We start from the raw sequence: 25,938 nt of genomic DNA, 5'->3' as shown, positions 1-25,938 counted from the left end.
TCCATTTTTTGAAGAAAAACCACAGATTAGTCCGGGAAGGACAATGATTGTATACCTTGAAATTACTAAATCACTTCGGGAAAATGCAGATCCCTAATTATTTATTAGTTTTAAAAAAAGCCTCATAAGTCGATTGGTTCACGAACTTTATCACGTTGGATAAGAATACCTTGAACCAAAGCGGAATTGATACTTCTACGTTTACTGCTCATAGCACCCGGCATGCTGCCACATCTGCTGCGTAAAGGTCAGGTGTTTCAGTGGATCAAATAATGAAAACTGCAGGCTGGAGCTCAAGTTCCCAAACGTTTGCTAACTTTCATAATGATTGTTTTAGCAGAGCTATTATGAATGATTCAATAGAAACAAATGATTCATATTACTCAATAACATTGTTTATAATTAGAGGAATATTTATGGTTTGGTAAATTATAATAAAAAAATTATAACATTTTCTTGTAACCATACGCTTCCTCATATTTTACGAGTCTTATCTCTAAAAGTCTACCTAGTTCATATAATCTCGAGTACGAAGCATGAAGTATAATTACTGATTAAACGAACTTACCTGTAAGTGAAGTTCTATCATAATTATACGAAGGCTTCGTACGAAGAGATTATAACCCTCCCACCCTCACGCTACGCGTTTACCCTGAATCGTAAAATATGAGGCGAATTGTTGGCTAAACTCTAAACTAAATGAGTAAGGCGTACGGGCGTCAGGATGACATTATATCAATCAAATCTTTTTTCAAAAATATATTTTATAAAAATCTCAATTAAGTGGACGGTATCTACTATCTATGCGTATACTACCTAGTTCATATAATCTCTTCGTACGAAGCCTTCGTATAATTATGATAGAACTTCACTTACAGGTAAGTTCGTTTAATCAGTAATTCTAAACCAAATGATAAAAACACTAGGTAGGTACACTCAGTATCAATTAAATTGTATCGCATTCCTGCATTTCACTACGTAGCGTAATATAATATATCTGCGCAGTTCATTGTGACTAATTCTGTTGTTAAACAATCTCTAAACTGAATTGATAAGTCTAAATCTAGTGTTATCATTTTTCGCAGCGAACATTATGAAAATAATGTTCTAAATATATAAAAAGGAAAGGTGACTGAGTGACTGACTGACTGATCTATCTATACGCACAGCTCAAACTACTGATTGGATCAGGCTGAAATTTGACATGCAGATAGCTTATGAGGTAGGCATCCGCTAAGAAAGGATTTTTTTGAAAATTCCACCCCTAAGAGGGTGAAATAGGGGTTTGAAATTTGTGTAGTCCACGCGGACGAAGTCGCGAGCATAAGCTATTAGCAATATATGATATAGACCCATTTTAGACCTGTCATTATAGTAATGTGGCTTAAGTGGGCTCAGTTCGGTGCTTTCTTCATACAAACGTAGGAGGGTAATTACTATATTATTTGAGTATGCTCAAAACTAAGTATTATATCGGTTTGTCTTGCCATTATCTAGGTTTATTGATATATTAAACATTGAAAAAATATTGATTTTAAAGTTACGAGCCTCAAAAGATTCCTATTTTAACACTAAATTTATGACAACTTTGGGCGTAAATAAATAAGATTAGGGGTATGAAAATTTTAAAACAATTTAACATAAGACATAGCTTATTAATTCATTAAGTGAAATATCTTTATTTTGCAAACATACATTTAGTATTTTTTTTCTCAAAAATACTTTTCCTAACTCCTTGATTTCAGTGAAAATAATCGTGCCTCTCACCTTTCTCATACAATGTCAAGTGAAAAGCAAAGTCATAAATAAGCCATCACGGAAGTTGATAAAGTAAATCAACTTCCGTGATATGTAAGACTTCATTGGTACTGTTTAAATCCAAACTATTTTAATGATAAAGGGAATAGGTACTCAACTTAGCAGTAGATGTATGCGATGGTGGTGTCACAAAATACGTTCAAATTTTTTCACGTAGGTATGATATTATGCCATTTTATGTTATTAGTGACGCCAAACAAGTTATCGATGGAAACAAAAGTGATTCGTACCTACGTATTCATTCGAATTTTGAAATTTGAAAAAAATAAAAATGTTTGCTTCTAGGTATATTTGACCACGTTTTCTTTTGTTTTTGTACATAATTTAGTAGAATGAAGTATTTTACACGAAATGTAATTAAGTAATTAATTATTATTCACATAGGTACATTGACGTATCGATCGTTGTTAGATTAGGTAGTTATAATATACTGGATATAATTGAATGCCTGCGATGCGGACGTCCATAACCATCGGTTGAGCTATTGAAAATAACATGTTTGTGTTTTTTTTAATTTAAATTATATAACTCTCGATCTGAAGGTCATTTCCAACAAAAAGGTATAAATTTACATTTTAATTTCATTAAAAACTCTATTTCAGATATCAATCAGGATGGAATTCGTGTTAAAAGTTTAATAGCTAGCGCACACCATGGTAAATTTTGTACGTTTTTTCCTCCGCAAAATCTGTGAACTTTACAACGATGTTTGAAGAAATTATAAATCGTGTGAGGTCGATGATCTTTGTCAGCCCTAGCACAGACTAACGGTCTATTTGGGCTGCAAACTGCAAACACCAGTCTCGGTTTTTAGGGTTCCGTACCTCAAAAGGAAAAACGGAACCCTTATAGGATCACTTTGTTGTCTGTCTGTGTGTCTGTCTGTCTGTCTGTCTGTCTGTATGTCTGTCTGTCTGTCTGTCTGTCAAGAAACCTACAGGGTACTTCCCGTTGACCTAGAATCATGAAATTTGGCAGGTAGGTAGATCTTATAGCTGACATTTAAGGAAAAATCTGAGAACCGTGAATATAGGGTTAGATCACACAAAAAAAAAATTAAATTGTGGTCATGAACTAATAATTAGTATTTTCAACTTTCGAAGTGAGTGACTATATCAAGTGGGGTATCATATGAAAGGTCTTGACCTGTACATTCTAAAACAGATTTTTATTTATTTTTATGCATCATAGTTTTTGAATTATCGTGCAAAATGTCGAAAAAATACGACTGTAGTACGGGACCCTCATTGCGCGAGCCTGACTTTTTTTTATCTAGTGCTTTGGTCTAAAAGTGTGGTCGAACTCGGTGTTCACTTTTCATTTTGTCGAAATAAAAAAAATAAAAAATGTGGAAGCGCTCGTACTGCGGAATAAATTCCGCACCGGATTTTAATACATTTAACTTAAACAAATTTACGGATTTTAAAACGCACCGCAACTCACCGCACCGTGGTGCGCGCTAGCTCTAAAACCCATGCGCACCCATTATGATAGCTCTGCTTTTTGAATTTGTGTTTGTCATGATGCTTTATATTTTTCAAGTAAAACTTTTTTAAATTTTTGTGCCGTTTGCCGTGGAGACCCTGGGGCCATGGAGTCTTAGTGCTAAAAATTTTTTACGAGACATTTCACCGCGATTAATAGCCTCAACTGGTGACAGAAGGGCTGGCTCATTTTTTGCGCAGCGGATCAGCCTGGCTGTCCAGCGCGGAAATGCAGCCAGTATTCTTGGCACCATTCCACGCGGTCATGATTTATATAGTAATTAGATAAGGCTAGCTTTAAGTTTTATTGTATTTAAAAAAAAAAAAAAAAAAAAAAAAAAAAAAAAAAAAAAAAAAAAAAAAAAAAAAAAAAGTAAAACTTCTTTAGACGTGACTTGAGAGAGATATAATTTTACGAACGGAAGTAACGTTCGCGCTAGTACTGTCCATATTTAAAATGACCACTAAACAGAACAACTGTACAGCTGTTCAGAGGCCGCCATCGTCAACCGAGGTTTTTTAAAGTAGTTAGTAATAGTAAGTGCGACAATTAAAAACCCTGATTTTTACTTACTATCTTCATATGAAAACTCATTTTTAAAAATGGAATCCCACGTGTATTTAGTTGCACTTCATCCACGCGTAACAGTTTACACGCTCTAATATTTTTAATCCTAATCACACACAGCTTATAGAAACCTAAGGAGGGGATATCTATACCAATTAGACTATAAAAAAAAAGATTCCGACGAATTGAGAACCTCCTCCTTTTTTTGAAGTCGGTTAAAAATCCGTTGAATGTATTGACTGTTGTAAATTAAACCAATGAAACGGCAGTGTAATAAATCAGGCGGTTAATATTATAACAGCTAAGCGCTGTATTTTACGTAACATTTGAAAATTCCAGTTATTATCTATTTATGTCTATTTATCTATTCTTGGCGAAAAGTCAGAATAAACTTCATCAAAACCTAATTTTTGTTATAAGCCCCGCAAATTGCTAATATGCGTGCCCGCCATTTTAGTGACGTCAGCACTAGACTGAAGTTTCGAGCTGATGTAGTGTAGGTATATTTTTATTTCGGCTGACGTCAAAATTACGTTATTTCGATGTTAATGAGACATAGTTCCAGCGCAATAGCAATTTGCGGGACTTATATGCGAAATATTATTTAAATGTTGTTTAGCGGTTGAAGATGGAGCACTAATCTTCACTGTGGTCAGCTGTCAAGGATAACTGTGTCGCTTATTATTAAACTAAAGGCTTAAGGATAATAAATAAAATATTATACTTGGCCTATGTAACATAGTTAAAAATTAAGACATAGACTAACTCACAACTGCTAAAACGTCAGATAAACCTATTATTAGCACCATAGGGATGGTTTTAACCAACTTCAAAAAAGGAGGAGATTCTCAATTCGTCGGAATCTTTTTTTAAATATATGTCCCCCAATTACTCAAAGATGCCTGGACTGATTTGCAAAGTGATCCCATATAAATTTATCGAAGATCTGATGAACATCTTCGAAGATAGATAATGGAACTCCTCAATGGATAAGAGTAAATTTCTCGCGATCATCGTAATAGCTTAGTAATCAGTATTTTTTTAACCAGGCATAGCATATTTTAATACTACAAGAAATTCTGACATATTTTTTTTTACAAAAAAATGAAAAAAACTTCTTCAACGGCTAACCACGATCACTAAAAATTAGAAATGAGTTTATTTAATTCAAAATATTATGAATACAAGAGCTAATTATAATTCTATGATTATAATATTTTTTGGGGTCGGTGCCTATAAGGTGCCATTGTGAAGTCTCAAAAAATATGACGTACAGACGATTCACGCAGCTATTAAGCTAATTGGCACCGGCTACAAAAATATTATCATAGAACTATATCAACTCTTGTATGTACATAATATTATATTCGCTAATAAATTTAATTATTTTTAATTTTTTGTGATTGTGGTTAGGTATTGAAGTCGGTTTTTATTTATTTTATAAAAAAATTATGAAATCAATGGTTAGCCTGGATTAAAATATTTCCATGGATTGGAGCAGAAAATACTTGAAACGTAATAGATGCAGTTATTTTAAAACTCAAATGATAATGAAACGACAAACTTTCAACTCTCAGTAAATATTTATTTCGCTTGTAATATTACAGTTCTTAGTTTTTACGCAAATAGAGCTATAGCCTCGATGCAAGTAACTTTACAGAATAGATAATCTTTTTATGTGTGAATATAATTAGTTGGTAATTACGCGTTTAATAAGGAAATATTAATGTTTTACACAAAGCATAACACATATGTTTCCTTGTTTATTACGTATTCGAAAATTTCCACCCCATCCCAATTAAGGACGATAAAATATAGTATTTGTGTGAAATTCGTAAAAATTGACTCTTTCAGTAACTAGCTTAGCTTTTACCAGTGATTTAATTCATGTGGTACTTACATTTCATAGCCTATATAAGTAAAAGCACTTTGGTATTAAATAGTATAGTATAAAGTACTGTATAGGGTCTCCGACCTTCATGTCGGAGGAAAAAAAACCAGTTAATTGCGAGTCAGGCTCGCGCAACGAGAGTTCCGTACTACAGTCGTGTTTTTTCGACATTTTGCACGATAATTCAAAAACTATGATGCATAAAAACAAATAAAAATCTGTTTTAGAGTGCATAGGTAAAGATCTTTCATAATATGATATCCCACTTGATATAGGTAGGTATCTTACTTCGAAAATTGAAAATATTTATTATGATTTGTGGTTATTAATTCATGACCACAATTTAATTTTTTTTGTGTGATGTAACCACAAATTAATGGTTTTCAGATTTTTATCCGAATGTCAGCTATAAGACCTACCTACCTTCCAAATTTCATGATTCTAAGTCAACGGGAAGTACCCTGTAGGTTTCTTGACAGACCGACAGACAGACAGACAACAAAGTGATCCTATAATGGTTCCGTTTATCCTTTTGAGGTAAGGTAGATTAGTTTTCAAAGATAGAAGAAAAGTAAATAACATTTTTTTCATTTTTTTCATATAATCTTGTTTGAGTTCCGGGTAAGGAATTATGCATTATTTATAAGAGTACCGATACAAAAGTATAAAAATATGACATAATACACGTCATGATGAATCCTTCTTTCTTCTTCTGTTATCGTATTTTATTTAGTCTGGAAAAAACTAATCTTTGTACCACTAACAACACCATAATATTGATTTATAATAATTTATATCGATAATGATGAATCCAACACTATCAAGGTTACGTTTGCGTACCTACTTGTGAAATGATGTTTGTTTTTATATTATTTTATCCGCATGCGAGATTACTAGTACTTGAATGATGTATCTACAATCAATGTTAAAAGATGAACTCTGCTTTATAAATAAATCATATTTGACTACCTTTACGCTGGTTTCGCCGGCATAATAATTTTATTTTAAGTAAGTAACTAGGTATTAAACTTTCGTTGTTTTTGTTTGGGAACGAGCATCTATCCATATTAATATTATAAATTAGAAAGTGTCTGTCTGTCTGTCCGTCTGTCTGTCTGTCTGCTAGCTTTTTACGGCCCATCCGTTTAACCGATTTTGACGAAATTTGGTACAGAGATAGCTTGCATCCCGGGGAAGGACACTTTTAATCCCGGAAAATCAAAGAGTTCCCACGGGAGTTTATAGATCGAAACTCACGCGGACGAAATCGCGGGCATCACCTAGTTTTAAAATAAAAGCATAATCAAAAAATTAAATAACCCTAACTAACCCTGAACTAGTTGAATAGTGACAAAAATGGCAACATTCCTTAAATAGTGATGCGACTATGTGTCAAGGTCACGACTCACGAATAAATTGCGGGAAAAACCTAAAACGAAAAAGTTAGATGCAGTTTATTGACAAGACAGTCAGATTATTGACAAGATGAAATAAACAATCTATATAAAAGGAAAGACTGACTGACTATCTATTAACGCACAGCTCAAACTACTAGATAGATCGGGCTGAAATTTGGCCGCACACCCGCACAGCCCCCGCGCTAATCCGGTGCGGAATAGCGCGGATAACGTGCGGGTGTGCGGAGAGTCTCCACTCCGTACTTTACCTGTAGATAGTGTTACTATACGACGAAATTAAAGATTTTACGATAATGTCTTGGATTTATGATACCTATATTGATCACTTTAATCTAATAATTTAGTTAATAGCAATATATTATATAGGTAATTACCTATCCATTTTTAGGGTTCCGTGAATAAATAAATAACTCTCTCTTTAATTTAATTTCCTTATTAGTTATATTATACGGAATCCTTTATACGACAATCTTAATACCTACAGTTTATTAGGATAAGTTTAATTATTATCTTCTACAGAAATAAATTTAATCCTACGCACGTTTGAATTTATTGCAATCTTCTTGTATATTTTTTACAGCCTAGGTAATATTTATAGTAGTTATTTAAATTTTAAAAATTTGGGGTTATAATATTATAACTGAAAACAAATTAGATCGGTTTAAAATTTAAATACATATCAGTTAAAAAGTGAAAGTGTAATGTACGACAAAAGTGTTTATTGAACTTTTGACATTAATAGTGCCGTTTGCAATAATTACGAATTACGTGAGAGAATTATTTGCGATGCTGAAGAGAAGGACGTCGAAGCGTTTTGTTTTGGGTGATACGTCTGTAGACGACGAAAAATACGAGGATGAAGCCACGGACGTCTTGCCCTCCAGCTTGGTGCAGAAATTCCAAATGACTCTCGATTCGGATCCTGACAGAATCGAAAAAGAAGAAGAGGATCACGTGCAGGTGCCCGATGGTAAACTGCTCCGGCTCCCTGCAGCAACTTTGACGTAAGTATTTGGACACTTATAACTAAAAAATTAAAAACTAATGCTTTTACTAAAATTTTAAAATAAAATAAAAAGTTGGCCAACTATGGATAACCATCGTTATGATTTTTATAGTTCGGTTGTAAAACAAAGCACCCTTGTAGTTTTGTTAAGTCTGTATATTAAGAGCTTCCGAGACGGTCAAGCGGCTTGACGTCAAGCACGTAGATTTTTGCTTGAGTCAAGCATTTTGACCGGTTACAATGTCTGCTTGATGCTTGAGTCAAGTATTTACGTGCTTGACGCGCGATTGATGCGATTTTAAATTTTTTGTTTAATGCGACGTTCGCGTCGGCATGATCAAGCATTTGGGCGTCAACAGTCAGATATGGAGGACGACGACGCTTTGTTATGCAACAACAGCGAACAATGGAGCGGAAAAGAATTTTCATTATTACTCATTTCACTATACCGAGACGCCCTAGAACTCTGGAAAATAAATCGCCGTTGTATTTGCATAACAATCACTTTGTTTGACCACCTCGACTATCTCTGTGTACGACGATCACGTACGAAATGAGAAAAGTGCGTCTTGCTGCTTGACGGGTGCATCAAGCCGCTTAACGGGCGCATCAAGCAGTTTGATCAAGCAAAACAAATCTACGTGCTTGACGTTAAGCCGCTTTACCGTGTCGGAAGCTTTTTAGCCCGTGTTCGAGTTATTGTATTCATAAACTGTACAACAGCTATAAAACATATAGCTATAGTCGAGCAAGGTAATCTGTAGTCTATGCGATAATTATGACTAAATTAAAAATCTAATAATAATAATTCTTCTACTTGTTGGTTTACGGTAAGAAAGGCTTTTATAAGCATGACCATGGAACCCTATCTTATGCGTATTCTGATTCGCACTTTACCAGTTTCTTTTTACCAGGTCTGACCAGGATCAAGAAAACGATGAATGGTATACCTACGTGAAGTTGTTGCTTAATTTAGATTTTAGTGATCCGTATTTATTAGAGAAAAAAAAACACGGAACTTTTATAGAATAACATCAGTGTTCGTCCGTCTGTTATTATTTATTTAATTGCTTGATAATAAAAAATTTCAAGGTCAAATTCAGTTTTAGCTGTCATGGAGGAATATCTTTTTTTATATTAGTGTAATGCCTGCGTTGTATTAATTTGAGTTGAAATCGGGAAATAATTAATAGATTTGCATTTTATAAATATTGGGTTAGCAAGAAATATCTTTCGTTATAAGTCCCGCAAATTGCTATTGCGCTGGAACCATGTCTCATTAACATCGAAATGACGTCATTTTGACATCAGCCGAAATAAAAATATACCATCAGTCCGAAACTTCAGTCCAGTGCTGACGTCACTAAATTGGCGGCCACGCGCATTAGCAATTTGCGGGACTTATATGCATACTTATTAGGGTTTCATAATATAATTTTAAACGATAATATAACTACTAACGTTAATAAACTACGTTTGCTGACAGAAAACATTGTAGAGCTGACCTAAACCTCAAACTCAAACTATTTATTCAAAATTGGTAAAATTTTACGCTTCCTGATTGTCAAATTTTTTATTTGTAAGATGATAATGATATAGTGGTGATAATTAATACGCACTTAAAAGTAAAGCTACGAGGGTTCCAATATGTAACTCTTGAAATCTATTTACCTACCCCATATATCCAACGCTTTAGTTGATGTAGATTTTTGCTTTGAAAACTACGATAAATACGTAAATAATGCATTATCGTCGATAATGCATTATTTACGACTACCAGTATTACATTACTTTAGGGTCTCCTTTAATTTATAAATCTTAAATTGATTAACAAAGGCCTTTGACCAAACAGAGTGCAAAGGCGCTATTGTTGCCAATGCCAAGTGACTTTGAAGACGAGCTTGAGCTAGGTACCCAATTCGCCTTGACTAAAGGAAGTTAATATGCAAAATTTCATCATCATCATGATCAACCCATCGCCGGCACACTACAGAGCACGGGTCTCCTCTCAGAGTGAGAAGAGTTTTGGCCATAGTCTACCACGCTGGCGAAGTGCGAGTTAATATTCTTCTTAAGTGTATAAAAGGAAAAGGTGACTGAGTGACTGACTGATCTATCAACGCACAGCTCAAACTACTGGACGGATCGGGCTGTTTGGCATGCAGATAGCTATTATGACGTAGGCATCCGCTAAGAAAGGATTTTTGAAAATATCAACTCCTAAGGGAGTGAAATAAGGGTTTGAAGGTGTAGTCCACGCGGACGAACAAAAGCTAGTACAAAATATATTGGTTTGTTATATTGTCATAGGTACTTAGTTTCTCACCTAGGTATACCTATCTAATAATGCAAATATTGGCGGTAGGTAAATAGTTATTTTGCTGTTAAATCCTGCTACAGTGCGATAAGGCTCTCTTGGCATTTGAATGACATTGACAGGGGGGGCGCTGTTGGAGAACAAAGGCTTAGAATATTCAAACAAGAATAATGGGGACACTTGACGGCAACGTTAGTTCCGATTTTCGCCACGCGCCAAGATAGCCTTGTCGCACTGTACTGCACATTCTTCAATTTTCAACTAATACCCAACGCTTACCGCCTATGACATGCATGTGGGTATAATATAGTTTGACCTTAAAATTGTTTACCTACAATACATACAAAAGTGTGAGCGAACTCGTTTACTACGTAGCTACATCGTTGTAAGATGGAAGCGACGAACTAACACACGTAAAACACGCCATATTATACAAATCATTACTAGTTTTTTCCTAATCTGCTAGTGCTAATAATACCTAGTCAATATTCAAGTTACCTACTACCTAGTCATCTATAAGTTTATGATTAACTTGAATCATCTTAAATATGAGTTAACTACCTATTTTATGATAATGTACACAGAAAAGATGATATCTTTGTACATTTTTTGTAAACTAGATGAACCCGCGTGGCTTTTAAAATCCCGTGGGAACTCTTCGATTTTCTGGGTTAAAAAGTAGCCTAGGTATGTCTTTCCTCGGAATGCAAGCTATCACTGTACCCGTCGAAATCGGTTGAACGGATAAGCCCTGAAAGGCTAGCAGACAGACAGACACACTTTTGCATTTATAATACTACCTAGTCGTATGAAAGTATGGATTAGGTAAGTAGTATGGATGAACGCTGTAATCGTTACAGTAAAAAATACATAAATTATTTCTACAATAATTTGTTTTGATGCAGCATTAATTATCGATAATTATTTATCAGAACGTTTCACATGACTATCTACGCAAATCGGAAAACATTTTCATACGCAATATCTGACCCGTCACCCGGCAGAATAATTAATTATAAGGGCAACTCCTGCCTAACAAATAAAAAGTTTATGCCATCCTAGTCTTGCAAACTATAATGAATACATGTGAAGAAGATAGAAAGATCGTATGATCCGTCACTCAAAGATCATTGGCGAACTTAACGTCACGACATAACGTCACTTGTGGTCACTTGAGAGCACGAAAACAAAAGCAAAACGGCTTTTCATTTTCGCGAAGAAATGTTGGATTTTTGTTGTTTTTACAATTTATCAATGGTTGTGAATTATTGTGATTTGTAAAACGGTTGTTCTTGTATCGTTTGCTTGGGAAAAATGTATCCTTCAATGAATGGCCTCTATTCGGAAGGCCCTTCTTACAGGTTAGTTTACATTTATTTCGAATAGTTCATTTTATTTTCGAACATTTAATTATTTATTACTGAAAAACCACAACTGAATTGTGTTAGAATAGTTTTACATGTTCTTTAGTTAGATTAAGTTTATAAGTGAATAGAAAACTGTTTTAGAAGTAAGGTACGACAAACAGTAAATTTCACTTAAATTTCGCGATTTGCATGAACTATTAGGCCGCTTTCTTCTGATTTCTAATTAGGCAGGTTTTAAAATACCAACACACTGAATGATTTTAATTTGGAAACCTTGTCATTAAAGTATTTTAAATTAAGTAACTATTAATTTTAAATTATGAAATTAAAGTTCTAGTAAATTATTTTGCAATTAAATTCACTGTGTTGATTTGAACGTCAATACATCGAAAGCACTATCTGAATGACGTAGATATAATCCCAAGAATTTTAATAATAATATATATAATATATGTTCAGTCGCTTCATATCATAAATATGTATTATTGATCAATCACAGGTTTAATTGGATATTATTATTATTTTAATAGACTATGCAGCTTTCGCTGATGCGTCTATATTAGAGGTGCTTCGAGTTTTCAAAATTTATTCTTGTTTATCTAATATATTCTTGAACTGGTTAACAGAACTTGACATAACCACATCCTTAGGCAATTTACTCCATATGTGAACAACTCTGTTGGTCAGAAAGTGTTTTAATGGATTTGACGATGGCAATTGATATGGTAGCTTTATGTCATGTCCCCTAAATCTAGGATTGCTCCTTCTCGGAAACATGCTCACAAAATTTGGGAAATTATAATAATTATTTAGCATTTTGTAAGTTTCAATTAGATCACCTCTTTCTCTCCTGCTTTTGTTCATAGGGGAGTAGACATGTGTCCGCTATAGCTTAACTTAACTGAAAACCGCTGCCGTGCCTATAGCGTACCGTAGCGTTATTGTCGTAGCTAGCAACGGTTTTCAGTTATCATCTATAACCACCTGACAACGCAACACTTCCAACTGGCAACTGACAATGCATTGTTTGGTTTTTTGGTAACTAGAAACGCAATAATTATGCCTTCTCTTTCTTTCTTTCACTGAAAGCTGAGAAGGAGCGGTTATTGGCTACCGGCTTAGTAACTAAGAACTTGGTAAACCAAAGCCGACCTTATCTCTATTACGCTAAGGCTTAACTGTACAAGTACTTGTCCATTACACTTTGATCTGTCAATCTAAATACAGTTAGCCTTAGAGTAATAGAGATAAGGTCCTCTTTGGTTTATCAATCTTCATGAAATGTTTTTGGTTAACTGGACTGTGGCAAACTATTCCTGCAGGCGTCCACTATAGTTTGACCTATGTCAATGATCAAATTAAACTTTACTACTATGAACTTAAGGTTGTGATTACTTCACGATATTCATGAAAGTAAAATTGGTTTTATTTTAGTGAATATGCGCGCACTAGGTATACAGACGGTATTGATACGGCAGCTAGCTTAGTTACTACTACGGAAACCGCTGCGCGTTGCGCATATTAAATTAGTTGAAACACAACTCTGATACTGATATTCGGCAACGGTTAACAATATCGGTATTGAAACTAAGTAACTGTTGATTAACCGTTGCCGTAAATAGCCAATAACGCCCATCTTTATAGGGGAGATATTTCCATTCTATCAGCCTGTATGCATCCACTTATAGGTAAGTGTAGATTCGAAAACCTGATTTAACTTCGAAAATGCCACCCGGCCCAGCTGAGTTCATCTCAGTCAGCCTCCTCGTTGAAGTTGTTCCTCCCAAATTATAGAATTTCAGCGACCTACTCTGGCTTCGCATGGGTAGCTTATTACAATTTTTGTAGGGATCTCTAATTTTTTGAAAATAACATATAGCCTGTTCATGAATAATGTAGCTTTCTACTGGCGAAAGAACTTTCAAAATTGGTTCAGAAGTTCTAGAAATTACTTCATACAAACAAACTTTACAATAATATTAGTATAAATAATATTTGTATATATAATAAGATAAAACTGGCTTTATACATTGCTAAACTCAATCTTTAAGACACATTACATAATATAATTATGAAGTCCAGGGAGTTATCATACTTTTTATCATATTTATTGATTGGGTCTTGACCTGATTATCTTCTAAATATATAAAAGGAAAAGGTGGCTGACTAACTGACTGACTGATCTATCAACGCATAGCTTAGACTACTGAACGGATCGGGCTGAAATTTGGCATGCAGATAGCTATTATGATGTAGGCATCCGCTAAGAAAGGATTTTTGAAAATTCATCTCCGAAGGGGGTGAAATAGGGGTTTGAAATTTGTGTAGTCCACGCGGACGAAGTCGCGAGCATAAGCTAGTGTTTGTATAGAATGGTGTTGATTGTGGTGTTTTTCTCTAAACGAAATTTAGAGTATTCGAAAGAAAAAGATGCAGATACTCCAAATTTAGTTTTCTCTAACATCTTTCCAACATTTGCTTTTGTAAGATGACTTAAAATATATTACCATGTATATCTAATTACGGTTAGTGTAAGTCCCCCAAATTGCTAATGCGCGTGGCCGCCATTTTGTGACGTCAGCACTAGACTGAAGTTTCGAGCTGATGGTATATTTTTATTTCGGCTGACGTCAAAATGACGTCATTTAGATGTTAACGACATATGGTTCCAGCGCAATAGCAATTTGCGGGAGTTTTATATGTATGCCAAAGCACTCCCTCAGGTTTCCACATTTATTGTGTCTACCTTTTCTGTGCACTGGATTTAAGGAGTTTTTGTACTGTGCAACATTTTCTTAGTTCAATAAATAATTTAACTAATAATTTAAGTTTAATAATTAAACTGCCATACCCGTTCCAGGTTAGCCCGCTACCATCTTAGACTGCATCGTCACTTACCACCAGGTGAGATTGCAGTCAAGGGCTAACCTGTATCTAAATTAAAAAAAAAAAAAATTAAATTGGTACTCGCTAGTACATTTTGAATAGCAAGTAATCTAACTAACCCCCTTCTTCCTTCCACAGGCCGTCTATGTCCCAGGGCACCTGTATTTGGTCTTATGTGACACTTTTATCCACACTAATATTATAAATGGGAAATGTCTGTCTGTCTTTCTGTCTGTCTGCTAGTCTTTCACGGCCAATCCGATCAAACGATTTTGACGAAATTTGGTTCAGATATAGCTTGCATCCCGGGGCTACTTTTTATCCCGGAAAATCAAAGAGTTCCCACAGGCTTTTAAAAAACCTAAATCCATGCGGACGAAGTTGCGGGCATCATCTAGTTTAGTATATTTTTAGGGTTCCGTACCTCAAAAGGAAAAACGGAACCCTTATAGGATCACTTTGTTGTCTGTCTGTCTGTCTGTCTGTCTGTCTGTCTGTCTGTCTGTCTGTCTGTCTGTCCGTCTGTCTGTCAAGAAACCTACAGGGTACTTCCCGTTGACCTAGAATCATGAAATTTGGCAGGTAGGTAGATCTTATAGCTGACATTTGGGGAAAAATCTGAAAACCGTGAATTTAGGGTTAGATCACAAAAAAAATTAAATTGTGGTCAATTAGTATTTTCAACTTTCGAAGTGAGTGACTATATCAAGTGGGGTATCATATGAAAGGTACATTCTAAAACAGATTTTTATTTATTTTTATGCATCATGGTTTTTGAATTATCGTGCAAAATGTCGAAAAAATACGACTGTAGTACGGAACCCTCATTGCGCGAGCCTGACTCGCACTTGGCCGGTTTTTTTACTTATCAGGACAATTATGTAGATTGATTTAATTAGTTTTAAGGTTTATTGTAGTGTTTTCATTGTAGTGTAGTGATGAAATAAAAAAGTTTTCTTCTTTTCTAAATAAGCCCCTTCTTCCTTCCACAGGCCGTCTATGTCCCAGGGCACGGTGATCCATAGTCAACGTTTTCAAGAGAAAGATTTCACCGTCGCCACTCCTGAGGAGTTTGTTCGACGCTTTCAAGGGACTAAGCCCATTAACAAGGTAACTGATATTGTATTTTGGGCTATTCATAATCTTGTGAATATGTGCCAAACCTACCTATCTGCCAAATTTCATGATTCTAGGTCAATGGGAATTGCCCTATAGGTTTTGATTCCCATTTCTTGACAGACAGACAACTAAGTGATCCTATAAGGGTTCCTATATTCCTTTTGAGGTATGGAACCCTTGGACCAGCTGAGTTGTCGGTCGTCACCTGCTCCCACACAGACTAATCACATTAAGCCTATTCTCTTTCAGACTATTCACACAAAATTATCTGGTATTTTTGTTTTGTTTAGGTTCTGATCGCAAACAACGGTATCGGAGCAGTAAAATGTATGCGATCAATACGAAGATGGTCCTACGAGATGTTCAAGAACGAACGCGCCGTGCGGTTCGTTGTTATGGTAAGCTTGATGTTCTTCTTTTTCCTTACCTTATACGCTACGTGGGGTCGGCACAACATGTCTTTTTCTTCCACTCACTTCTGTCATCCGTCGACGCATAATCCACCCCTTTTACACGGTAAGTTTTGATGTTCACTATTTTTATTTTAGTCCTTTTATGGCTAGTGCAAGCCTAGAGAAACTAGCGGGCGCTTCAAACACTATTGGACAAACCTGAGCGGAATCGCTTGCAAACCTCAGCGGTTCGTATCGGAAACGTTGAGCAAAAATGCTTTGTTTCAGTATATTGGATTTTTAGAACCCTCGTAGTTTTAAATTTGCGAAATAATTATCACCACTATATCTTACAAATCCAACAACTGACAATCGAAAAGAGTAATTTATTACCTATTTTGAATAAATCATTTGACTTTGACTTTCTTGGAAATATAAAAGTATGATACGTGATTAGTTAGAGTATGCCCGCGGCCAGTCAGAGTATAGGCCTCTGCTTGCAGCGGCAAGATTTGTTCGCAAGGCACCCACGCAAGGGGGGCCGATGGCTCCCGACCATCTCCCGATGGTTTCTACAGATCTTCATCGCTGGCAGCGTCTGTCCCACGAATGATGACGTTCTCTTGTCGATAAAATGCCATCTTTTGTTTAATCCATGCTCTTTGGACAAAGGCAGCATTTTTAATTTGATAGTCCTGAGCTTTTGAACTATAGGTACTATAGTTTTCTATGTTTACTGTACGTACATAAAAAAATAAATAAATTAAAAAAAAAGTGACTGTCATAATATAAATACTAGAAATAAAAATAAACTTGTAATGCCCGCCTCTAGGCTCAGTAAAGTTAGCAATTCATTTGCTCGTAATTCCATACGTTTCTATAATAAGCTTCCAGAAGACATATTGGAGATGTCTCTCAACAAGTTCAAAGTTTTCATAAAACGTAAACTAATTGAAAAATCCTATTACAATGTCAAGGATTATTTAAATGATAAGCAAGCTTGGGAATGAGTTGCTTAACCGACTTTGTGATAGTTCTAATAAGTTTCAATAATTTTGTAAAGTGGTGATAATAAAAAGAATACCCGGCTGAGTTTGTTGTGGGCTCTTCTCAGACCTGGGCGCGTTTGGAACCCCCGTAGCTTTAGTTTTAAGTTTGCGTAATAATTATCACCACTATATCTTACAAATGTAACACCATACCAGACCATCAATACGAGTAATTTATTACCTATTTTGAATAAATCATTTGACTTTGACTTTGACTATGTTTCATAGGTCACACCGGAAGATCTAAAAGCAAATGCAGAGTATATAAAGATGGCTGACCACTACGTGCCCGTGCCGGGCGGCTCCAATAACAACAACTATGCCAACGTGGAGTTGATCGTAGACATCGCCGTGAGGACTCAAGTGCAGGTGACACGAATAAAATTCTTTTTCTTTGATATCTATAGGGTGTAACCAGAACGCTGGCAAAAACGAAGACAGGTGATAGTACTGATGATTACTGATATAATACCACAAAAAAAAACGTGAAAATAATTTAAAAATTCTATAATTTTGAAAAAGTTTACGATAATATATATTGCAAATAAAACATCTGACTGACGCTAGAGGTCAACGAACGTATCTCAAGTAGGCCACTTGGAGTCAATGCAGCGTCATTGGGGCATTGACCAGAGTTTTGCATGCGGGTTTGAAAAATACTAAATCACTAAAACTACAAAATGAGTTTCCGTCTGTTGTGCGTATTTATTAACCTTATTCAATTTTGTGGTCTGTAGGCGGTATGGGCGGGATGGGGCCACGCATCAGAGAACCCGAAACTACCAGAGCTGCTGCACAGAGCCGGTGTGGTGTTCATAGGACCCCCGGAGAAGGCCATGTGGGCCTTGGGAGACAAGATAGCCTCCTCCATAGTGGCGCAGACGGCGGACATACCCACCCTGCCGTGGAGTGGCAGTGGTAAGTACTACCACTAGCTGACTTATCAGAGTCAACTCTCAGTTTGATCCTGAATCGACAATGTATAATATCTCACACCCGGCTTGACTCACGTGTTTAGTCGACGTTAGCCCGACTAGTTTCGAACCCATCCGGGGTCCTTTTTCAAAGGAAGTCAGTTCGACTAAACACGTGAGTAGGAGTCAATAGCTAAAACATTCTGAGATGGTGATATCAAAAAGATGCTGTATTCTTTCTATATCTGGAGTGGAGTGTTCTAATGTTCTCAAAGGTGTGTAAAGTTTGCCAATTCGGACTATGCCAGCGTTGCGGACTATGGCCTAAAGTCTTCTCATTTGACGACCTTTACTTTGATTACAGAACTGAAGGCAGAGTACAACACCAAAAAGATCAAGATTTCATCTGAACTGTTCGCGAGAGGTTGCGTGTCCACCGCAGAGCAAGGCTTACATTCGGCGAATAAAATCGGTGAGGATCTTCTTTTTCTTCTTCTTCTTCTCCAATCAAAGTGTAATATTTATTAATTTCACGCGTTTCTGATAAAAAGTGTCTTGACAGACATTACAGACGGATAATAAAGTGATCCTATGAGAGCGGTTACCCACTGCATCCGGTCTGTATCCGTGAAAATACGTTCCGAAGTAGTCATAGAACTATTTGTATCGTAGTTTACGCGCTTGAACTAGATCCGATTTCCGTCATCCGATTTCTCTCGGTCACGGCGATTACGCACTGCACTTCCGTCTTCCGAGTTCTATCCGTCACCCGTGAGAATACCAGCAATTATCTACGACATTTGTCATACGGCATTCCGAACCAGTGGTAAATTAAAACTACCTGACTATTCATAAGCACTTGTAAAAAGTTTACATGAATAAAAAACATTCTATTCTATTCTATTCTATTCATAAGCTACCAAAACAAAATGGAACGTATTTTCACGGACTCGGATCGGACGAGTGCATAACAGCCGTCATCCGTGAATAAATATTCGGACCGAAGTAGCCGTAGTACTGATTGTATATGAACGCTTTTGCATTAACTCGGATCGTGAGTGCGTAATCAATATCCGAATTCGGTCCTAGTTTTTTATATCCGTATTTTCATGGCTTCGGATAAAAAAATATCCATGTCATATGTACCATACAAATAGAACAATTAAAAGTTTAGTTATGAGTAGAATTGAAGTTGTCATAGGAACGTATTTTCACGGACTCGGATCTGATGTGAGCGTGAAAACACATTCCTTTTTAGGGTTCTGTACCTCAAAAGGAAAAACGGAACCCTTATAGGATCACTTTGTTGTCTGTCTGTCTGTATGTCTGTCAAGAAACCTACAGGGTACTTCCCGTTGACCTAGAATCATGAAATTTTGCAGATAGGTAGGTCTTATATCTGACATTAGGGGAGAAATCTGAAAACCGTGAATTTGTGGTTACATCACACACAAAAAAATTAAATTGTGGTCATGGACTAATAATTAGTATTTTCAATTTTCGAAGTAAGATAACTATATCAAGTGGGGTATCATATGAAAGGTCTTCACCTGTAAATTCTAAAACAGATTGTTATTTATTTTTATGCATCATAGTTTTTGAATTATCGTGCAAAAATGTCGAAAAAATACGAGTGTGGTACGGAACCCTCATTGCGCGAGCCTGACTCGCACTTGGCCGGTTTTTTGTTTTGTATGGGAGCTTATGACATATGTCGTAGATAATCGCTGGTATTCTTACGGATGACGGATAGAACTCTGATGACGGCAGTGTAGTGCGCGCATAATTGCCGTAAGGGTTCCTTTTTTCCCTAAAAAACAACTTATATAACTCGAATCATAATATGTAGGAAAAAGTCTATTAATATTACTGGACTTGGTTCAAATAATATATTTTCGTTTCCTCAGGATTTCCCGTTATGATAAAAGCGTCCGAGGGAGGCGGCGGCAAGGGCATACGAAAAGTGGAGAGCCCAGATGACTTCAATAATATGTTCCGACAGGTTTGTTCGTTTATATTTATTTAAACCACTTTATTACATACTAGCGACATGCCCCGGCTTCGCATGGATAGCTTATTACAATTTTCGTTGGGATCTCTAATTTTTTGAAATAAAATATAGCCTATGTCACTCAGAAATAATGTAGCTTTCGATTGGTGAAATAATTTTCAAAATTAGTTCAGAAGTTCCAGAGATTATTCCCTAAAACAAACTTACAAACTTCACCACAGTACTAATGATAGTACTGATGATTGCTGATAATATACAAAAAAAACGCGAAAAATATATAAAAAAGATTTTTTATAGTTAGCAACATCTGACTGACGCTAGAGGTCAACGAACGTTTCTTAGATAGTAGGTGCGGTGGGAATGCCGCGTCGTAGTTGGGGCATTGACCTTGAGTTTTGCACACTATACATTGCAGGTTTGAAAAATACTAAATCACTAAAACTACAAGTATAAGGTAAATGGTTATTGGTATTGGTTTGTGTTTAGGTAGTATAATAATAATCATCATCATCATGATCAACCCATAGCCTCCTCTCAGTATAAAAAGGGCTTGGCCATAGTCCACCACGCTGGCCAAGTGCGGATTGGCAAACTTCACAGACACACCTTTGAGAACATTATGGAGAACTAACTCTCAGGCATGCAGGTTTCCTCACGATGTTTTCCTCGTGTTTCGTCATCGTAATTTCTTAAAACTCACATAACTCCGAAAAGTTAAAATATCCGGATAGAAGGCGGACGTCGTAACCATTAGGCTTTCACGGGTTTTTTTTGTATAGATAATAATAGCGCTAAGTTTTTATTAACGTAGAACGTTATAATATCAACAGGTCCAAGCCGAAGTGCCGGGCTCGCCAATATTTGTGATGAAGTTGGCCAGGTCGGCCAGGCATTTGGAGGTGCAACTATTGGCAGATCAGTATGGTAAGTAAGTTATTTGATGTGGGTCTTACACTATCAATACAGTATCATGATTCGTTATCGCAGGATTTCAAGAACATCCGAATAAATTGCAATGCTGTTTTTAGAGAGCGTTGTGCAGCCTCGACCTTACCAAAGGGAGATCTCTCTTTTTCCCCTCGAAGAGAGAAGTTTTTTTTTAAATATTGAAACTACAATCCGCAGATTCAGCTGTCCGTGCCTTATTTAACTTTTGAAACTTTGTTATTTTATATTTATACTAAAATTTTCAAACGCTCCCATATTACTTACAATTTACGCAGTGGTACCTATAATCTATATTTATTATGCTTTACTATAATATAAATTTATATTTTATTTTTTATTTTTTATTAATCATTTTTTTTTCAAACTTATAATTATGTTCTCGTGTGTAGTGCTAAAATTGGGTGGTCACTTGGTGGTTGTGTTGGGTGCGTCTTTCCTCTTTTCGCCTTCGTTGTACTTCCAACCAGGCTTCCTTTTCGACCAGTCTCTGAATTTTTCTTTCCTCGGCTTCACGTATTTCTTTCTGCCGGTGTTCCCGATGTTCTCTAATAGCTTGCTGCTGCTTTTCGAACATTTCGCGCCGGAAAGCTCGGTCTTTCTCTTTTTCTTCTCTGCGCAGTCGCTCATCTTCTTGGCGTTCTTTGCGACGCTTTTCTTCTCGTTGTTCTCTTTCAATCCTGTCAACGCTTTTCCCTCTAACCTTTCCTCCCGGCGCTCTCTGTCAAGCCGTTCGCCTCGCAGAGTCACCGAGAGGTTGGTTGTGCTCGGTGGCGCCAGCTGGGCCGACGGTTGTATCTTGAAACTTCTTAATATAGTCCGGTTGCAGAAAACTCCGTTAGTGCGAGTACTGCCGGCGGTACATTTGTTCGGGACTACGTCATGAAATGTTATCGATTGAATAGCGCCATCTAGTTGCAATTGTGGCAACCGCCACACTGTCAATACCTACCGGCAATATTTTCTCGATATCGTATCGCGTAATAAGATTGATAGTGTTGCCAGGGTTGATAGTGAACAGGGTTGCTTTTTAGGGTTCCGTACCCATAGGGTGCCAACGGGACCCTATTACTAAGATTCCGCTGTCCGTTCGTCTGTCTGTCAGCGGGGTGTATCTCGTGAACTGTATTAGAGAGTTAAAATTTTCACATTTATCATCCCGGAAAATCAAAGAGTTTCCACAGGATTTTAGAAACAAGCTGATAGTTATTAATATTTTAAAAGAAAGCATGAGGAATAATGAGAAATAGCGTAGTGGGTACATATTTTTTTTTAAAAGAATATTAGCCATATTAAATGACTAATATTCCCCTTTCCTCTCCAACTAAGCGTCAGGCTTGTGCTAGGAGTAGGTACGACAATAGTGCAACGGGCGGGATTTGAACCGTCGACCTTTCGGTTTTCAGTCCACTCCTATACCGGTTGAGCTGTTGAGGTTTAAATATTGTACGTTTGGTAGGTAACGCGATATCGCTGTTCGGTCGCGACTGCTCCATCCAGCGCCGCCACCAGAAGATCATCGAGGAGGCGCCCGCCGCCGTCGCCAAGCCGGACGTCTTCATCGAAATGGAAAAGGTACGCAAGTTCGATTAATCACTTAACAGACAAAGTACAGTACGCGGCCGAAAGTGATGAAAATCGATCTTTAGAAGGAGACAGTAGTTTTGTAGAGCACTGTCTCGGTCGTTTAGACCGACAAAGCGTCATATGGGTATGAGCAGGTATGAGTGATAGAGACAACGCTCTACAAAGATAAAACGTCCTTCTAAAGGGTATCAGTTCATCACTTTCGGCCGCGTACTGTATAACATTTGGCATATTGCTAATGAGTAAAAACGTTCAAAAGCTATAACTTTATATATATTTTTTTATATTTAACTAACTTATGCCCGCGACTTCGTCCGTGTGGACTAAATAAACAAATCCCTATTTTACCCCCTCAGAGGTTGAATTTTCAAAAATCCTTTCTTAGGATCGCACAGCTCAAACTATTTGATGGAATGGGCTGAAATTCGGCATGCAGATAGCTAGTATGACGTAGACATCCGTCAAGAAAGGATTTTTGAAAATTGACCCCTAAAGGGGTACAATAGGGGTTTGAAATTTGTGTAGTCCACGCGAAGCCAGTTTTTAATAAAATTCTTGTTTCAAAGTAACATCACTTGAAAAGAGCAACCGCCGAGTTTTTTGCTGGTTCTTCTCGGTAGGAACGGCATTCCGAACCAGTGATAAATTAACCTATAATATGTAATATAGTTGACGATTCAAAAGCACTTGTAAAAGTTTACTTGATTAAAAATCCTTAATTGATTTGAGTAAAAATTAAATTCTAAAAAAATATATATTTTATTCTATTCTATTGATTTTTTCAGGCCGCTGTCCGTCTAGCCAAGATGGTGGGCTACGTGAGTGCGGGAACAGTGGAGTACCTGTACGAGCCCCTGACGGGTGCCTACTACTTCCTGGAGCTGAACCCGCGGCTGCAGGTGGAGCACCCTTGCACGGAGATGGTGGCAGATGTCAACCTGCCCGCCGCTCAATTGCAGGTTAGTAGGATTTTCTTGGCCTGGTTTCTACCATCCTAACTACCATCTACCTTTCCAGTGCGACAAGGCTATCTTGGCGCGTGTCAAAAATCGGAACTAACGTCACCGTTGCCGTCAAATGTCCCCTTTGTTCTTGTTTGAATATTCTAAGCCTTTGTTCTCTAACAGCGCCCCCCCCCTGTCAATGTCATTCAAGTGCCAAGAGAGCCTTGTCGCACTGTACCATATTCCTTTTTACCATCGTACCGCAAGGCATCATCAAGGTCTGCACCCATAGACGAAATTTCACGGTCACGTACAAAGCGATTTGCGTCTTCATTACCAATTTGAACCGCAAACAACCGCAAAACTTCACAAATCTGGAAGACATGTCGCGTCATTATGAACTTTGTCCTTCACGTAAACTTGATATGCGTGCTCTAAACTAAAAATACACAGTACAGGTCCAACTCAGTGTGTTCAAAAATTTATAATAAAATTCTAGACCATGTAAAAAAAATTGAGAATAATCGAGAGGCGTTCATCGATGCATTAAAAAAATTTCCTAATCGAAGAAGCCTATTACAAAACTAATGACTATCTACTTGACGATTAAAAAGCACCGTCTCCCTACTAAAATTGCTGTGCCTCAATGGGGTTTCAGTAATTGTAAAAATAATTGTTTAATAATTTACATAATCAATATTGGAATGCATGAATAATAAATGAAATAATTTGAACCGCTATGATATGAAACGCCTTTACAGCATCAGTTTTAGGGCCTTTGTTCACTCATTCATATTCGGTTCGTAATACGAACCGAATATGAATAACTTCGTATCCGTGATTCTTTGAAGTGGCCGTCATACAAATACGTACTCATTCGATTAGTATGTTTACGGAATCCGTGATTTCACGGATGAGTGCACAAACCCCCTTACCTTTAATATACGTATCTTCAAGTCTAGAGTGAATAGACATCAGGGCTCCATCTTAGGCTGCATCATCACTGATTGCAGCAAAAAGTTAGTCTATAAATTAAAAAAAACAATAGACCAGTAGACTTGTAGACGGGGGGCTACGTCAGTACAGAGTGACATGTCATTTTAAATCACTTATATTATTTTCTTTGATTTGACAGATCGCTATGGGTCTTCCTCTATACCACATCAAAGACATCAGGCTACTGTACGGCGAATCACCCTGGGGCATGACCAACATAAACTTTGATGAGCCCAAGCAACGCCCTTCGCCATGGGGACACGTCATAGCGGCCAGAATCACTTCCGAAAACCCGGACGAAGGTATTATTTGACAGATTCTATCACCTGTGGCCCTACCGCGGTTGTTTGACAGCTACAATGTCACGATCGCAATCATCTCTGATTGGTTAATGCTCGCTCACTATTGGCCACAATGCATTGTTGCAACAAGAATCGCACAAATTCAGCCAATCAGAACAATTGAGATTGTAATAATGATTGATGCAGGTTTTAGACAATCGCCCTGCAGTATTACTACTGTCATCAGTTGCCGTTGTCGGCCACTTTGGATTTATCAAGACGTTTCCACAACATACATACCCTATGTATACGCTCCACATTATGACGCTACTCAAACTCATATGAAGGGTTCTACAGCCATTCACACTCTGTGAAGAAGTACCATCCGACTCACAAAACTAGATGTCGCCATACATCCTGAATCGCGCTAACGAAGTGTTGTCTATGGAGAACTCAAATTCAGCTTTGTTTTCATGAGTATAGCAACGGCAACGTTATGCTTCATGTAATCTCCTGTTTTTTTTTGTTGTTTCGGGTGTTGTTTCAATTTCAACTGTATGTGTAAGTAAATAAAACTGTGTTTAAATTGTTGCATTCGTCTCCATTCCGCTCTGAAGGTGTGTGGTGTGTCTTAGGAACAGTTTGCTTCATAAATTTCTTTTGTTGCAGGTTTCAAACCTTCATCAGGCACAGTCCAGGAGCTGAATTTCCGTTCGTCAAAGAACGTATGGGGTTACTTCAGCGTGGCCGCCTCTGGAGGACTCCACGAGTTTGCGGACTCGCAGTTTGGGCACTGCTTCTCTTGGGGAGAGACTAGGGAGCAGGCGAGAGAGTGAGTAGACCAGTAGACTGGAATATACCAGTGTATATAGAAAAATACATCAGATATATAGAAATAGGGGACTAATCTGTTCGTATTTTTTCATTTGTAGTTTTTGACTGAAT

The 25,938-nt window shown here is 37.0% G+C and overlaps 1 protein-coding gene across 2 annotated transcripts in view; it reads left to right on the top strand.

Moving 5' to 3' along the window:
- Nucleotides 1-25,938, top strand: part of ACC (acetyl-CoA carboxylase) — an 84,685-nt gene that overhangs the window by 12,606 nt on the left and 46,141 nt on the right. The window contains exons 1-12 of one of the 2 annotated variants that reach the window (XM_034972090.2): nucleotides 7,905-8,183; nucleotides 15,748-15,865; nucleotides 16,165-16,272; nucleotides 17,544-17,684; nucleotides 18,053-18,233; nucleotides 18,594-18,701; nucleotides 20,137-20,231; nucleotides 21,071-21,164; nucleotides 22,645-22,760; nucleotides 23,558-23,731; nucleotides 24,852-25,014; nucleotides 25,663-25,825. In XM_034972090.2, coding sequence (XP_034827981.1) covers nucleotides 7,966-8,183; nucleotides 15,748-15,865; nucleotides 16,165-16,272; nucleotides 17,544-17,684; nucleotides 18,053-18,233; nucleotides 18,594-18,701; nucleotides 20,137-20,231; nucleotides 21,071-21,164; nucleotides 22,645-22,760; nucleotides 23,558-23,731; nucleotides 24,852-25,014; nucleotides 25,663-25,825 — 1,679 coding nt within the window. In that variant the 5' untranslated portion in view covers nucleotides 7,905-7,965. Of the gene's footprint in view, nucleotides 1-7,904; nucleotides 8,184-15,747; nucleotides 15,866-16,164; nucleotides 16,273-17,543; nucleotides 17,685-18,052; nucleotides 18,234-18,593; nucleotides 18,702-20,136; nucleotides 20,232-21,070; nucleotides 21,165-22,644; nucleotides 22,761-23,557; nucleotides 23,732-24,851; nucleotides 25,015-25,662; nucleotides 25,826-25,938 lie in introns of those variants that run through there. The other variant, XM_034972088.2, reaches the window with a different exon arrangement.

Source organism: Maniola hyperantus, chromosome 9, assembly GCF_902806685.2.
Source record: "Maniola hyperantus chromosome 9, iAphHyp1.2, whole genome shotgun sequence".
Classification (NCBI taxonomy): Eukaryota; Metazoa; Arthropoda; class Insecta; order Lepidoptera; family Nymphalidae; genus Maniola; species Maniola hyperantus.
This window is presented reverse-complemented; position numbering and strand designations above follow the sequence as displayed.